Below are 16,323 nucleotides of genomic sequence, written 5' to 3' on the forward strand. Positions count from 1 at the left end.
AAATATTTGACAACGTGTAACTCGGTTATTTTGGCAGGTTTCAAATAATTTCTCTACCAAATTGTTAGCCCAGAGTGTCTTCTTTAACATAACCTATAGCTTCTTCAGAAACCTTGTCCATTTATTGGGTTATTCCAGCGAAAATCCACAAAAATTGTTCTAAATTTGGTCAAACCTTTTCAAATATTTGACAACGTGTAACTCGGTTATTTTGGCAGGTTTCAAATAATTTTTTTTAGCAAATTGTAGCCCGGAGTGTCTTCTTTAACATACCCTATAGCTTCTTCAGAAACCTTGTCCATTTATTGGGTTATTCCAGCGAAAATCCACAATTATTGTTCTAAATTGGTCAAACCTTTTCAAATATTTGACAACGTGTAACTCGGTTATTTTGGCAGGTTTCAAACAATTTTTTTAGCAAATTGTAGCCCAGAGTGTCTTCTTTAACATAACCTATAGCTTCTTCCGAAACATTGTCCATTTATTGGGTTATTCCAGCGAAAATCCACAATTATTGTTCTAAATTGGTCAAACTTTTTCAAATATTTGACAACGTGTAACTCGGGTATTTTGGCAGGTTTTAAACAATTTTTTTTAGCAAATTGTAGCCCAGAGTGTCTTCTTTAACATAACCTATAGCTTCTTCAGAAACCTTGTCCAATTATTGGGTTATTCCAGCGAAAATCGACAATAATTGTTCTAAATTGGTCAAACCTTTTCAAATATTTGACAACGTGTAACTGGGTTATTTTGGCAGGTTTCAAATATTTTTTTTTAGCAAATTGTAGCCCAGATTGTCTTCTTTAACATAACCTATAGCTTCTTCAGAAACCTTGTCCATTTATTGGGTTATTCCAGCGAAAATCCACAAAAATTATTCTAAATTTGGTCAAACCTTTTCAAATATTTGACAACGTGTAACTCGGTTATTTTGGCAAGTTTCAAATAATTTTTTTTAGCAAATTGTAGCCCAGAGTGTCTTCTTTAACATAACCTATAGCTTCTTCAGAAACCTTGTCCATTTATTGGGTTATTCCAGCGAAAATCCACAATTATTGTTCTAAATTGGTCAAACTTTTTCAAATATTTGACAACGTGTAACTCGGTTATTTTGGCAGGTTTCAAATAATTTTTTTTTGCAAATTGTAGCCCGGAGTGTCTTCTTTAACATAACCTATAGCTTCTTCAGAAACCTTGTCCATTTATTGGGTTATTCCAGCAAAAATCCACAATTATTGTTCTAAATTGGTCAAACTTTGCCAGAATGTTACGTAGAAAACCCTGTTTTAGACTTTTATTTGACCTAATAACAAATAAATAAAATCTTGAGCTACGGAGTTCCTTCCTTGGATTACGTTTCGCAATTTGGTTGAAACCAGGTGACACTCGATTCTATGGAAAAACTGTATAAATGTCCGTTATTTTCAGATCTAATATAAAATAACAGAAATACAGGAAGAGTGCTCTGTAAATTTAAACCAGACCAGTTTCACACTCATACATTTTATTTAAAAAATAACAATACAGAGTAACTATTAATTTAATATAAACAATGGGAGTGTAACTCAAAAGGTTGCTCATAATGAAAAATATATTATTATAGTTAAGTAGCTGCATAACATTTGTGAATTTTCTTACCTTAATAACATTCACATCAAAAATACACTCGGACGACATTTATGAGGTTTTCCGTAGTTTTTAGTGATAAATAAAGTCCAGGGTGTCCATTTTGTTAATTGAAACAGCACAAATATCCGTTTTTTACTTTCTCGGAATCTTAGTGAATTAATATATTCACAAAATTCACAAAAACCCCTGTATACCAAGATGAGAGATTTTTCAAACTGACAAATTCTACCAATTTGGTACAAAATGTCAGTTTAGCAACATTGCCCACACATTATGTAACAAATTACTATAATTAGTCAGTTTGACAACATCGAATCAATTTGGTATCTGGTTAGTTTGGTTTGTACCAAATTGATACAGAATGGGTTTGCAATGTTGCCAAACCGACAAATCCAACCAATTGGTTGAAAATGTGTTTACAACGCTATCAAACTCATATTCTACCAATGTGTTAACAAACTGACAAATTTTACCAATTTTGCCACAAAATATGTTTGTAATGTTGATAAATTCTACCAATTTGGCTTACAATGTTCTCAAACTGACAAATCCTAGTAATGTGCTGCAAAATGTGTTTGCCAGCATTTATCAATTTTTAATAAATTGGTACAAAATCGGTTCGCAATGTTGCCAAACTGACAAATTCAACCAGTTAATCCCAAATGTGTTTGTAATGTTGACAAACTGACAAATCCTAGCAATCTGCTGAAAAATGCTACTAATCTTGTTGGAAATGTGTTTGCAATGTTCCAAACTGACAAATTTTACCAATTTTACCACAAAATCTGTATTCAATGTTGTCAAATTCCACCAATTTGGTTCAAAATGCATTCGCAACATTGTCAAGCTGACAAATTCTACCAATTTGGCTGAAAATGTGTTTGCAATGTTGACAAATTCTACCAATTTGATTGGACTGACAAATTTTACCAATTTTGCCACAAAATCTGTATGCAATGTTGACAAATTCTACCAATTTGGCTTACAATGTTCTCAAACTGATAAATCCTACCAAACTGCTACAAAATGTGTTTGCAACATTGGCAAGTTGGCTAATTCTACCAAATTGGTACAAAATGGGTTTGCAAATTCAACCAGTTGGTTTCAAATGTGTTTCCAATGTTGACAAACTGACAAATTCTACCAATTTGGTTGGAAATGTGTTCGCAACATTGCAAAATTGACAAATTTTACCAATTTTTCCACAAAATCTGTATGCAATGTTGACAAATACTACCAATTTGGTTCAAAATGCATTCGCAACATTGCCAAGCTGATAAATTCTACCAATTTGGCTTAAAATGTGTTTGCAATATTGACCAACTGAAAAATTCTACTAATCTTGCCACGCAATGTTGTCAAATTCCACCAATTTGGTTCAAAATGCATTCCCAACATTGTCAAGCTGACAAATTCTACCATTTTGGCTTAAAATGTGTTGGCAATGTTGACACACTGAAAAATTCTTCTAATCTCGTTGGAAATGTGTTTGCAATGTTCCAAACTGACAAATTTTACAATTTGGTTGGCAATGTGTTCGCAACATTGTGAAACTGACAAATTGTACCAATTTTGCCACAAAATCTGTATGCAATGTTGACAAATTCTACCAATTTGGTTCAAAATGCATTCGCAACATTGTCAAGCTGACAAATTCTACCAATTTGGTTTACAATGTTGATTAACTAGAAAATTCTTCTAATCTGGTTGGAAATCTGTTTGCAATGTTCCAAACTGACAAATTCTACCAATTTGGTTGGAAATGTGTTTGCAACATTGCGAAACTGACAAATTTCACCAATTTTGCCACAAAATCTGTATGCAATGTTGACAAATACTACCAATTTGGTTCAAAATGCACTTGCAACATTGTCAAGCTGACAAATTCTACCAATTTGGTTCAAAATGTGTTTGCAACATTGCCAAAGTGATAAATTTGATTCTACAACTTTGGTTCGTTTAAAAGCATTCGTTTGCAATCATTTGTTGTTGATTTTTTATACAAAACTTTGAATTTTTCATACTTGTATGTACAAAATATACTTGATAGACATACTTGAAGTTTGTACCAGGAAACACAAGTTATAGTCAGACAAATCACCCAAAACGATGAAAAAATAGCGGCAACATTGTATTATTACCAATTTTGCGCTGTCGTTATAAATCGTAAAAGTAAATATTGGTTGATTTTTCTCGTGTGGAAAAAAAACTTTCCACGATTGAGCAATTTGACAATGATGCTGCTTCCTGGTTTTTCTGAGCACCAAACGGCACTTTCAGAACAGAAAAGCCGTACTTTTTACTCTTAATACACGAAAAAAGTACGCGGTGATACAGAATGTTTCGTTAAATATTTTCTTAAATTAAAAACAATTACCAGTCAAATGGGGGGGTAGTTTATAATGAAACACCCTGTACAATGAGTATTTCTTTGCGGACGATAAACTTACAGTTCAAAAACCTTATTTGGACCTTAATTCTATATAAGCAACCTTACAGAATACAAATTTGGCACCGTACAATTTTACTTAATTTTTATTTTTTTTGGCGTAATCTCTAATAGACTATTAATCTTCAAATATGGCAAAAATCAAAACATTGTTACAAATCATCGTATTTTACTTTGATTTTTGCTATACAGGGTGAGTCTGGAAACCGACACCCCCTTGTTATTTCTTAATAAAAAAGATATTTTGAAAAAAAGTTTGAATTAATGTGTTCATATGTAGGTACTATATTTTGCAACACCAAACCAACCAAAAATAAAATTCTGTATATTTTATTGGATATTTAAAAAGTACATTAAATTTACAATATTTTTGTCAAATATTAATTATTTTTCGAAATATTCAACATTTTATAAAACTTGGTATTTAAATAATCTAGTTGTTATTACATGGTACTAGGTATCTGTTGAGTTTAATGGTATTCCCTACGACTACTATCAGTGCTACTGTCATAATTTCAAATTAATTAAATTCCAATGTGTTCAAATGACGGTCAATTTACAATTATTGTCTTTTATAGTTTTCCATAATATCTAATAAAGTTTGTTTGGAAATTGTATCAAACCCAATCAAGGTGCGTCATATCATTTGATTTGATTATCTGCTAGGATGTTTGCCTAATTCAAATTTCTAATTATGACTGACAGTAGTCGAAAGGACTATCATTGGACACATCAGATACCTTAGTACCAGGGAATAGAAACTTCCTATTATTTAAATATCAAGTTTTGGAAAATGTTGAATATTTCGAAAAATTATATTAAAATATTGCAAATTTAATGTTCTTTTTAAATATGCAATACAATTTACAGTTAAAAACGTTATTTTATAGTTTTTTTTTAAATTTTTTTCTTGTTTAGGAAATAACAAAGGGGTGTCGCTTCCCAGACTCACCCTGTATAAACAATTTCCTGCCCACTTAATTTAGTCAAATCACAAAAATTTATAATTATTATAAAATTTATTATCAACAAAAACTATTTCTTATTTTAACTACGAGACTTCAGATCTAATTAAATAGAGATTTCGTTTTATTATAACATAATAAATGATATGAATTTTTAGAATACAATATATGAATATATTCAAATAGTACAGAGAGTGTACTAGAAGCACATAATCAAAAGGGTACCAAGACACTTTTTAGCGCAAAAAAACGACTATTTTTGGTCTAACTTTTATTAAAAAAAATGTTAATTTGTAATCTAAAACTAAACATTCTAAATTACACAACCATTTTTCATTAAATCAGTTAACTTTTCAGCTAAAGAATGTCTCAGTATACTTTTTGATCATGTGTTTATAGGACACCATTTATTATAAAGTCGGGTAAGCCTGAAACTTTAAAGTCACACTTTCAAGTCAAGGGGGGTCCCGGTAAAATGTTATATTTAATGAAAGTTTCAGAAAATTTCACACTGCTAACTCAAACCGTTTTCGAGATATTTAGAAAAATGTCCGAAAAAAAGTAATCAAGTCTGACGCCCTCTAGCGGCCAGACGGGGCAAGTTAGCGGTGCCCGCTCAACGTCACTTGATAGCTCCAATCATTGGCTACTTACGACCATTTAATGTGTCTATACCGTACGTTTCAAATGATCAAGTTATTAGCGATTTTTTGGCAAAATGCACCGAAATTTTGTCCAAATGAAGGTTTGTCCTACTGACCGCCGCCTGAAAGTGGTTTTTAGTAAATACCTCGAAAACGGTTAGATTTACATAAAAACTACAAGAGTGCAAAACTGTTCCTAATGGACCACTAAACCAAACTACGTAACGTTTGAACTTTAATACAGTCATACATACATAATTATTTATATACAATTTTTTGCTGTACACCACTGAAAAGACTGTTCTAAAAGCTTTTGAAAGCCTCTAAATTGTTTTTAAAAGCTTTCCCACTGCTTTAGAAGCATTTTGGAATCCCTGTAGTGTTTTGAAATCTTTTAAGACTACTTCAGGACATCTGGACAGTTTCAAGTTAATGCTAAAGGTTCTGGACACCATTAGAAACATTTGGAAACTCTTAGACGGTTCTATGAATTGTTGGAAGCTTTTAGACTGTTCTAGAAGTCACTAGATACTGTTTTGGAAGCTTTTGAAGTTTTTTCAGGCTACTTTGGGACATCTGGAAGGTGTTTGGACAGTATCAAGTTAATGTTAAAGGTTCTGGAACGCATTAGGAGCATTTGGAAACTCTTAGACAGTTCTAGGAATTGGTGGAAGCTTTTAGAGTGTTCTAATAACTTTTGGAAACTTCTAGACACTCTTTTGGAAGGTTTTGAAATCTTTCTAGACTACTTTAGGACATCTGGAAGGTATCTGAACAGTTTCAAGTTAATGTTAAAGGTTCTGGACAGCATTAGAAACATTTGGAAACTCTTAGATGGTTCTAGAAATTGTTGAAAGCTTTTAGACTGTGCTAGAAATCACTAGATACTGTTTTGGAAGCTTTTGAAGTCTTTTTAGGCTACTTCAGGACATCTGGAAGGTACATGGACAGCATTACAGGCATTTGGATACTCCTAGACGGTTCTAGGAATTGTTGGAAGCTTTTAGACTGTTCTACAAGCTTTTGGAAACTTCTAGACACTATTGTGGAAGGTTTTGAAATCTTTTTAGACTACTTCAGGACATCTGGAAGGTATCTGAACAGTTTCAAGTTCATATTGAAGGTTCTGAACAGCATTAGAAACATTTGGTAACTCTTAGACGGTTCTAGGAATTCGTGGAAGCTTTTAGACTGTTCTAAAAGCTTTTGAAAACTTCTAGACACTGTTTTGAAATCTTTCTAGACTACTTCAGGACATCTGGAAGGTGTTTGGACAGTTTCAAGTTAATGTGGAAGGTTCTGAACAGAATTAGAAAAGTTCTGAACAGAAAAGAAACTCTTAGATGGTTCTAGAAATTGTTGAAAGCTTTTAGACTGTGCTAGAAATCACTAGATACTGCTTTGGAAGCTTTTGAAGTCTTTTTAGGCTACTTCAGGACATCTGGAAGGTACATGGACAGCATTACAGGCATTTGGATACTCCTAGACGGTTCTAGGAATTGTTGGAAGCTTTTAGACTGTTCTACAAGCTTTTGGAAACTTCTAGACACTATTGTGGAAGGTTTTGAAATCTTTTTAGACTACTTCAGGACATCTGGAAGGTATCTGAACAGTTTCAAGTTCATATTGAAGGTTCTGAACAGCATTAGAAACATTTGGTAACTCTTAGACGGTTCTAGGAATTCGTGGAAGCTTTTAGACTGTTCTAAAAGCTTTTGAAAACTTCTAGACACTGTTTTGAAATCTTTCTAGACTACTTCAGGACATCTGGAAGGTGTTTGGACAGTTTCAAGTTAATGTGGAAGGTTCTGAACAGAATTAGAAAAGTTCTGAACAGAAAAGAAACTCTTAGATGGTTCTAGAAATTGTTGAAAGCTTTTAGACTGTTCTAGAAGCCACTAGATACTGTTTTGGAAGCTTTTAAAGTCTTTTTAGGCTACTTCAGAACATCTGGAAGGTATCTGGACAGTTTCAAGTTAATGTTAAGGGTTCTGGACAGCATTAGAAGCATTTGGAAACTCGTAGATGGTTCTAGGAATTGTTGGAAGCTTTTAGACGGTTCTACAAGTTTTTGGAAACTTCTAGACACTGTTTTGGAAGGTTTTGAAATCTTTCTAGACGACTTCAGGACATCTGGAAGGTATCTGAACAGTTTCAAGTTAATGTTGAAGGTTTTGGACAGCATTAGAGACATTTGGAAACTCCTAGACGGTTCTAGAAATTGTTGGAAGCTTTTAGACTGTTCTAGAAGTCACTAGATACTGTTTTGGAAGCTTTTGAAGTCTTTTTAGGCTACTTCAGGACATCTGGAACGTATCTGAACAGTTTCAAGTCAATGTTAAAGGTTCTGGACAGCATTAGAAGCATTTGGAAACTCGTAAGCGGTTCTAGGAATTGTTGGAAGCTTTTAGACGGTTCTACAAGTTTTTGGAAACTTCTAGACACTGTTTTGGAAGGTTTTGAAATCTTTCTAGACGACTTCAGGACATCTGGAAGATATCTGAACAGTTTCAAGTTAATGTTGAAGGTTTTGGACAGCATTAGAGACATTTGGAAACTCCTAGACGGTTCTAGAAATTGTTGAAAGCTTTTAGACTGTGCTAGAAATCACTAGACACTGTTTTGGAAGCTTTTGAAGTCTTTTTAGGCTACTTCAGGACATCTGGAAGGTATCTGAACAGTTTCAAGTTAATGTTGAAGGTTTTGGACAGCATTAGAGACATTTGGAAACTCTTAGACGGTTCTAGGAATTGGTGGAAGCTTTTAGACTGCTCTAATAACTTTTGGAAACTTCTAGACACTCTTTTGGAAGGTTTTGAAATCTTTCTATACTACTTTAGGACATCTGGAAGGTATCTGAACAGTTTCAAGTTAATGTGGAAGGTTCTCAACAGAATTAGAAACTCTTATATAGACGGTTCTAGAAATTGTCGAAAGCTTTTAGACTGTTCTAAAAGTCACTAGATACCGTTTTGGAAGCTTTTAAAATCTTTTTAGGCTACTTCGGGACATCTGGAAGGTATTTGGACACTTTCAAGTTCATGTTGAAGGTTCTGAACATCGTTAGAAACATTAGGTAACTCTTAGACGATTCAAGAAATTGTTGGAAGCGTTTAGACTGTTTTAAAAGCTTTTGGAAGCTTTTTTCACGTCAATGAAATGTTCGTAAAAACACTTAAAGTTAGATTTGTTTGTGTCATAGCGTAAGAAGAACGATTGCGAAGACCAAGCTCTACTAACACTCAATTGAATAGACAGAACAGACTCTGTACTGTTGTTCAGAAAGTTGTAATTACACCGTTGTACTTGATTTTTTATGGTAAATTATCAGAGAAATGTCGAAAACATATTTTTTGGTTTCTGGCTTACCCAACACTTACTAGAATACGTAAAACTCTCAACAAATGGCACAAATAAGTAAATATTCATAGACAACAACTGAAATATAATAATTATTATAGTAAAAAACATTATTGTATAATTGACACTAACAACTTACCAAAATTTCAAGCTCCTGTCTAACTTTTAAAAAAACATAATGTTTTTCTAATTTGTAAGTCAAACAAAAGCTTAGAATCTTGGTCTCTCAGCATACTTTCGAAATCAGCACCACAAGCGACAATTAGGCCACGACATATGAGCAACAATAATTTAAATATATTCGATGAGATTCGCATTTTTATGACCCAAAAACGGGCACAGCCCGGTTCAAGTTCAGATCTTGGTGCCTTACACACTATATGGATGTTATTGTTTAAAAAGAACACTTACATTGATACATGAAATACTGATACTGTCACATTTAGTTGTTTAAGCCTGATTTGACTGTCTTTTTAGAGCAATATAATTCCTGTTAATACCCACAATGTTTTGTCTTACCTCCATCCAATGACTAGCTTACTGATTTTTCAATAGGACACATTTTCTGAATTCAATCAAATCTAATTTCGCCTTCCAGACTAATTATGGTCACAGGAAAGTAACCAACCTGGAATTAAAATTTTAAAAATTATTAGAAAGACTTTTACGTTTTAAGTCTCTTTTACAATGAACGTAATGTATATTTTCAAATCCCTAAACAAATATGAACGTTTCACAGAAAAATAAGGAAAATATATTTAGACAGCTTGTGGCGCCTCTATTTTTGCATGTCGCTTCTTCTAAATCACAAGAAAATACTAATGAATAAGAGACCATGACAAAAGTGAAAAACGTACAAAGTTGACAAATTTTGTATAGAACACTCTGTATATTTTCTGATGAGTTGATAAATCTTTTTCTTCTGGTATTGAAAATGTATAACTAGTTGAGATTTGGTTTAGCCGTTTTCGATTTTACTGTTTTTCAAAATGACAGTTGTCAATAATAATCAAAGGGCCTATATAAACGTCATCAGTATTCGAGGCTGTTAAATAAAACGCCGATGACCGGAAAATTAATAGAAGTTTATTGTAAAATAATGCAGCCGGGAAAAACAGCTAAACAGTTCAACATTGACCAACAAAACATTACCGATACTGATCTAGTAACCAACCAACAAAAACAAAAGTTACTATATATCAAGACTACCAACCCACTAGACATAAATGCACAGCTGACTGCGTGTTTTGTGGGTTGTCTATTGAAACATAAATATTCAAATATTATCTCAACACTCCCACTTATTTGAATATTTACAGACATCACATTTATATTTAAGAACTACTATTACCAAGTAACACACGAACAAGTTATGTGTAGCTGTCCAATAACAAAGCATTTAAAAATTATGACAAGTTAGTAGCTTTTCAATTAAATTAGACAATACAGTTTTTGTAAGCGCTTTAGTAAATAAGTCTGCTAACTGTTCACTGCTGTTCACATAACTTACGATTATATTGCCCTTTTCACACTCATCCCGCACAAAATGCACTTTCACGTCGATGTGTTTGGTTCTGCTGTGAAATTGGTGAGCATGAGCCAACTTTATCGCTGATTGATTATCCACATTTATCCTTATTGAGGGTATTTCGATGTCCAATTCTTTGAGAAATGACTTTAACCACAAAGCCTCCCGCGTTCCTAGAGCTAAAGCTATATATTCAGCCTCTGTTGTTGACTGAGTGCAATGCAAGCAAAACACGAATTGAGTCATAACGAACTACAGGTGCAAATGTTTCTTCAAAGTCCACTCCTTTTTCTTGTGTAAAACCACGAGCTACAAGTCTGGCTTTAAAACGTTGCACACTACCGTTTTCGTCAGTTTTTACGCGAAAAACCCACTTATTGTCAACCACTTTTGAATTTGGAGGCAGTTTCACTAAGTCCCAAGTGTTGTTTTCTTTTAAAGAGTCCATTTCTTCTTCCATTGCTATATGCCACTTTCTGGAGTCCGCACAACTTACAGCATCATCATAAGAGCCAGGTTCATAAATAGAGCTATAGTTAGCTTCAGGAAAATCCATATAAATTCAGAAAACTTAGATGGGATTGAAATCTTGGTTCGGTCACGCAGTTGTCGCTCTTCAAAATTATTCTCATTCAACAACTCGTTATTTCCAAAATTATAAGGGTCTTCAGCATCAAGATATGAGTCATCATCACTATTTAAAGACTCAGTTACAGTTTCACTGGGTGTTTCGATGTTGTCTGTTTCTTCTTCTATTATTTCCTCAACTTCAGTCTGTTCATCAGTAGTAGTATGTTCAAAGTTTCCAAATTTCAGAGTAAAAACTTCTTCTTCAAAATCCATTGCTTCATTTTCATTAAATGTTACATTGCAGCTAACCTCTATTCTTCTTTTAGCTGCATCCCAGAGTCTGTAATTTGAAGAATATCCTTCATATCCAACAAACAGTACTTTTCTGGATTTTGGATCCCACTTTTTGCGAAATTGAGGTGGTATAGCCATGTATGCAGGACTTCCAAAAATTCTGATGTGTTTCAGTTCAGGTTTTCTTCCAAACCACTTTTCATAAGGCGTCATATTTTGAACTTGACTAGAAGCTGTTCTGTTAAGCAGATAAGCAGCTGTGTTCACTGCTTCTGACCACAGCTCCTGAGGGACATGTTTATTTATCAACATTGATCTAGCACTTTCCACAATAGTTCTCAACTCCCTCTCAGATCTGCCATTTTGTTGTGGAGTATAGGGTGCTGACCATTCATGTGATATGCCCTCTTTCTTCAAATAGTCTTGGAATTCTTTGTTGAGGTATTCACCTTTACCTTGATCACTTCTTAAAAATTTTATTTTGTTGCCAGTCTGTCTTTCAACATAAGCTTGGTATTGCACAAACTTTGTATAAACTTCTGATTTAGCTTTCAGAAAATAGACAGTTCGATATCCACTGCAGTCATCCTTGAATAATACAAAGTATCTTGATCCACTGGGCGATGAGATGTTCATTGGTCCACAAACATCGGAGTGAATCATTTCTCCTGGTTTTTCACTTCTTCTGGATTCGAGTTTCTTATGTGACTTCCTTGACTGCTTACCAAGTTGACAAACTTCACAGAAAAAGTCCTCCTTGTCATTAATGTTCAAATCTTTGACTAGTTTAGTAGTATTCAAAATGGCCTTGGAGTTAACATGACCTAAACGATCATGCCATAATCTTAGTGAATTTTTACTGGCAAGACTTAAGTTGCATTCAAGTAGAGGTACCACTTTAAATTTCATAATCCACAAATTATTTTTCCTTACTCCAGTGCAAGAAATGTTTCCATCACTGTCACGAAATTCACATCTGTCTTTATAGGAATGGTGAGTAAACCCTTTATCAGTCATTACTCCCACTGAAAACAAGCTTCTACTAATATTTGGTAAGTACAGTACATTATTTATGATTCTATCATGCCATTGACCTTCAACAAAAACTTTAATTTCAATGGAACCTGTTCCAGTCGCTTCTATCAATTTGTCATTTGCAATTCTGACAAACATGGGATTCTCAACAGGTTTCAGGTTTTTAAACCATTCTTTATTACCAGACATATGCATGCTAGCCCCTGAGTCACAAATCCACTCATCCTTTTCCAAATCATGACTTGCACTGTACAAAGATGAAATGTCGCAGATATATGCTGAACTTGAAGGTGGAGAATCATTTCTGTCATGATTATTTTGGTTTTTCTTAGCATCATACATTCTTTTTCTACATTCACGCACCCAATGACCCTTCTTTTTACAATAATTACAACTAGTGGTTTTCTTTAAGTCTTGAATATTGGTTTTACCTTTCTTGAGATTTGTATTTTCCAATTGGCTTTGCAATGCCCTCACCTCTAATGCAAGCCTGGACATTTCAGAGTCATCATTTGTCATTCTGGTTTCTTCTTTCAGGAGTCTGGCTGTCAGATTTTCAAAAGTTTGTTGATCACTAGACACAGAGTCCCATGCAGTGCGAAAAGCATTGAACTTGGATGGTAAACTGTTAATGACCTTGGAGCAAATGGCACTAACACTTATATGTTCTTTCACATCTTTTAACTGTCTCACTAAAAGTTCTATTGAGGAAATATGTTCAGCAACTGACGCGTTTTCTGGCATCCTATATTCGTAGAACCGTTGCCAAAGTAGTTCCTTTGAGATTTCAGTCTTTTGTTCATGAATTGAAATTAATCGTCCCCACATTTGAGCGGCATCCTCACAATTTATTAAAAATTGCATCTGCTGCTGTGTTATTGTCGATAACGATAACAACAGCACTTGTGCTTTGGAATTCTTCAAATCCCAAACTTTCCACTCTTCAGAGCTTTGATCGGCGGGCATCTTTTCTGTGCCATTGACTATGGACAGAAGATTTTCTGCTTTCAACAAAATGGTGATACTGAACTTCCATAGCTGAAAGTTTGAGCCATCAAACTTCGGGATACTGGAGTCAAACTTGACTGCTGCTGAAGCCATCACTTTAGTCTTTAGTTTAATGATACGACTTGAACGTAATTACAATTACACCACGCGAAAAAAAAACACGACTTGAACGTGAACACCAATGTGACGACTTTTTACTTTCGTTTTTACCCGAACTTTCCGATCAACAGGCTGCCCTAAAACCGACACGACGTACCTGGGCCCATAACCTGTTAAATAAAACGCCGATGACCGGAAAATTAATAGAAGTTTATTGTAAAATAATGCAGCCGGGAAAAACAGCTAAACAGTTCAACATTGACCAACAAAACATTACCGATACTGATCTAGTAACCAACCAACAAAAACAAAAGTTACTATATATCAAGACTACCTACCCACTAGACATAAATGCACAGCTGACTGCGTGTTTTGTGGGTTGTCTATTGAAACATAAATATTCAAATATTATCTCAACAGAGGCTCCGTCCAGTGCGCAGAGCAAATTTGACGTCACGGTGACGTAGTTTAACAAAACACTATATTGACCAAGTGTCAAATTACGTCATCGTTCGACGTTCGATCCCCTAATGACAGGAAATGTCAACTTTAATCTTGAAGTGTGAAAATTACATTTAAACAGTTGGGAAAGCTGATATTGTAAAAGCACGTCATCTGATCGTGACAATGTAAATTTGCAGCTGGCGACACTGTTAAGTTATATTGACATCTGTCAACAACACTCATGAGACACGGAAAATGTCATATTTACCCTTGAAAAGTTTGTAAATTAGATTTAAACAGTTGGAAAAGCTGAAATTGTAAAAGCACGTCATCTGATCGTGACAATGTAAATTTGCAGCTGGCGACACTGTTAAGTTAAATTGATATCTGTCAACAACACTCATGAGACACGGAAAATGTCATATTTACCCTTGAAAAGTTTGTAAATTACATTTAAACTGTTGGGAAAGCTGAAGTTGTAAAAGCACGTCTTCTGATCGTGGCAATGTAAATTTGCAGCTGGCAACACTGTTAAGTTAAATTGACATCTGTCAACAACACTCATGAGACACGGAAAATGTCATATTTACCCTTGAAAAGTTTGTAAATTACATTTAAACAGTTGGAAAAGCTGAAATTGTAAAAGCACGTCATCTGATGGTGACAATGTAAATTTGCAGCTGGCACCACTGTGAAGTAAAATTGACATCTGTCAACAACACTAATGAGACACGGAAAATGTCATATTTACCCTTGAAAAGTTTGTAAATTACATTCAAACTGTTGGAAAAGCTGAAATTGTTAAAGCACATTTTCTGATCATGGCAAAGTAAATTTGCAGCTGAAAAGTTTGTAAATTACATTTAAACAGTTGAAAAAGCTGAAATTGTAAAAGCACGTCATTATTTAAATGCCAATAAATCGAATACAGCTAAACGGAATGTCAACTTATTATATATTTTTAGAATCAGAAGAAAAAGATCTACCAACTCATCAAAAAAATATACAAGATGTTCCATTCAAAATGTATTAACTTTTTATTATTTTATCACGTTTGCCATAAAATAAATACCTATACGGACCAACCCTGTACAAAGACTAACACAACTAGCTAGCTATTAACTACCTTTAATAAATCACGATTATTTACTGTAAATACGCTTAAATAATATGGAATATATCGCAAGATTCTTAAGATTTTAAAAGCAGTTTTCAATTACAACAAAAACCGCAAACTGGGATAACTGACAATCCGACAACAATGTACACACAACTCGTTAAAAATCAAGATTAAGTAGGTCACGTTTGAGAGAGAGAGAGAGAGAAAGAAAGAAAGAGAGCGAAATAGCTCGCAACTAATCGCTTAGCAAAACGAATACGTTTGAAAAGGTCAAACTCACTGATGACGTACAACGGCCAAATTAATTAATGCCGACGACTATACAGGAAAACCATATGACTGACTGAGAAACATAGATACCTGCATGCGCGAGACAAAGACAGAAAATTTGTTGCGACGTTGTCAAATGTTTCTCTAAATTCGTCCAATAGATTATTTGCAAAATTTGGATAGTCTTCTTTATTTCTAATTATGGTCACAATACATTTCCTGTAACTACAAAAAACATACATGAAAACACAAAAAGAAACAGCGTCATTTTAAGATGAGCGTTCACCTAATAGTCTCTTACATAATCCCTGATACAATATGGCTCTAAATTAATTAACATCTGTTTTACCTTTCTTTTAAAAAGTTTCTCATTTCTTTCTAATTTTAAATCATTTTGTAATGTATTAAAAAGCTTCAAACAGGCATAATATGGATTTTTTTCGGTTATAGTTAATCTGTGTATCGGATAATTTACATTTACGTTTCGAGTGTTATAACTATGATGTACCTCCAGATCAAGCATACTTTTGTTTTTGAAAAAGAATACTATACATTCATAAATATATAGTCCCCACACCGTCAGAATGCCATTAGCTTTGAAAACCCCCCTGCAGCTCTCCCTGTATCCAATTTTCTTGACTATTCTCGAAAAGTGCTCGTTTTTGTAAAACAAAAATTTTTTCCATTAAGCTATTAGAACCCCAAAATATTATCCCATACTTGAGCACAGATTCAAAGTTTGCTTAATATAGGATTTTTAATGTTCTTTCATTCATGTATTTCGCAGTAACTCGTATGCCATAGCAAACTGAACTAAGCTTTTTGTTTAACTCTAAAATATGATTTGACCAGTTTAGGAATTCATCCAAATGAATTCCAAGAAATTTGGTATGTTCTACGAGCTCTGT

At 33.9% G+C, this 16,323-nt stretch overlaps 2 protein-coding genes across 13 annotated transcripts in view; one reads left to right on the top strand and one right to left on the bottom strand.

The window, feature by feature from the left end:
- Nucleotides 1-16,323, top strand: part of LOC145725031 (SRR1-like protein) — a 253,363-nt gene that overhangs the window by 60,113 nt on the left and 176,927 nt on the right. The window lies entirely within an intron of this gene.
- Nucleotides 1,488-16,323, bottom strand: part of LOC145723978 (protein vav-like) — a 52,434-nt gene continuing 37,598 nt past the window's right edge. For 3 of the 12 annotated variants that reach the window (XM_081972022.1, XM_081972033.1, XM_081972031.1), the window contains exons 16-17: nt 7,140-9,675; nt 1,488-6,813 (exon numbers count right to left, since the gene is read on the bottom strand). In XM_081972022.1, coding sequence (XP_081828148.1) covers nt 9,619-9,675 — 57 coding nt within the window. In that variant the 3' untranslated portion in view covers nt 1,488-6,813; nt 7,140-9,618. Of the gene's footprint in view, nt 6,841-6,932; nt 6,987-7,139; nt 9,676-16,323 lie in introns of all 12 variants that reach the window. The other 9 variants (XM_081972026.1, XM_081972032.1, XM_081972030.1 and 6 more) reach the window with 9 other exon arrangements.

This window comes from Ips typographus, linkage group LG2 (assembly GCF_016097725.1).
Source record: "Ips typographus isolate SLU linkage group LG2, UJ_Ityp_2.0, whole genome shotgun sequence".
NCBI classification, from domain to species: Eukaryota; Metazoa; Arthropoda; class Insecta; order Coleoptera; family Curculionidae; genus Ips; species Ips typographus.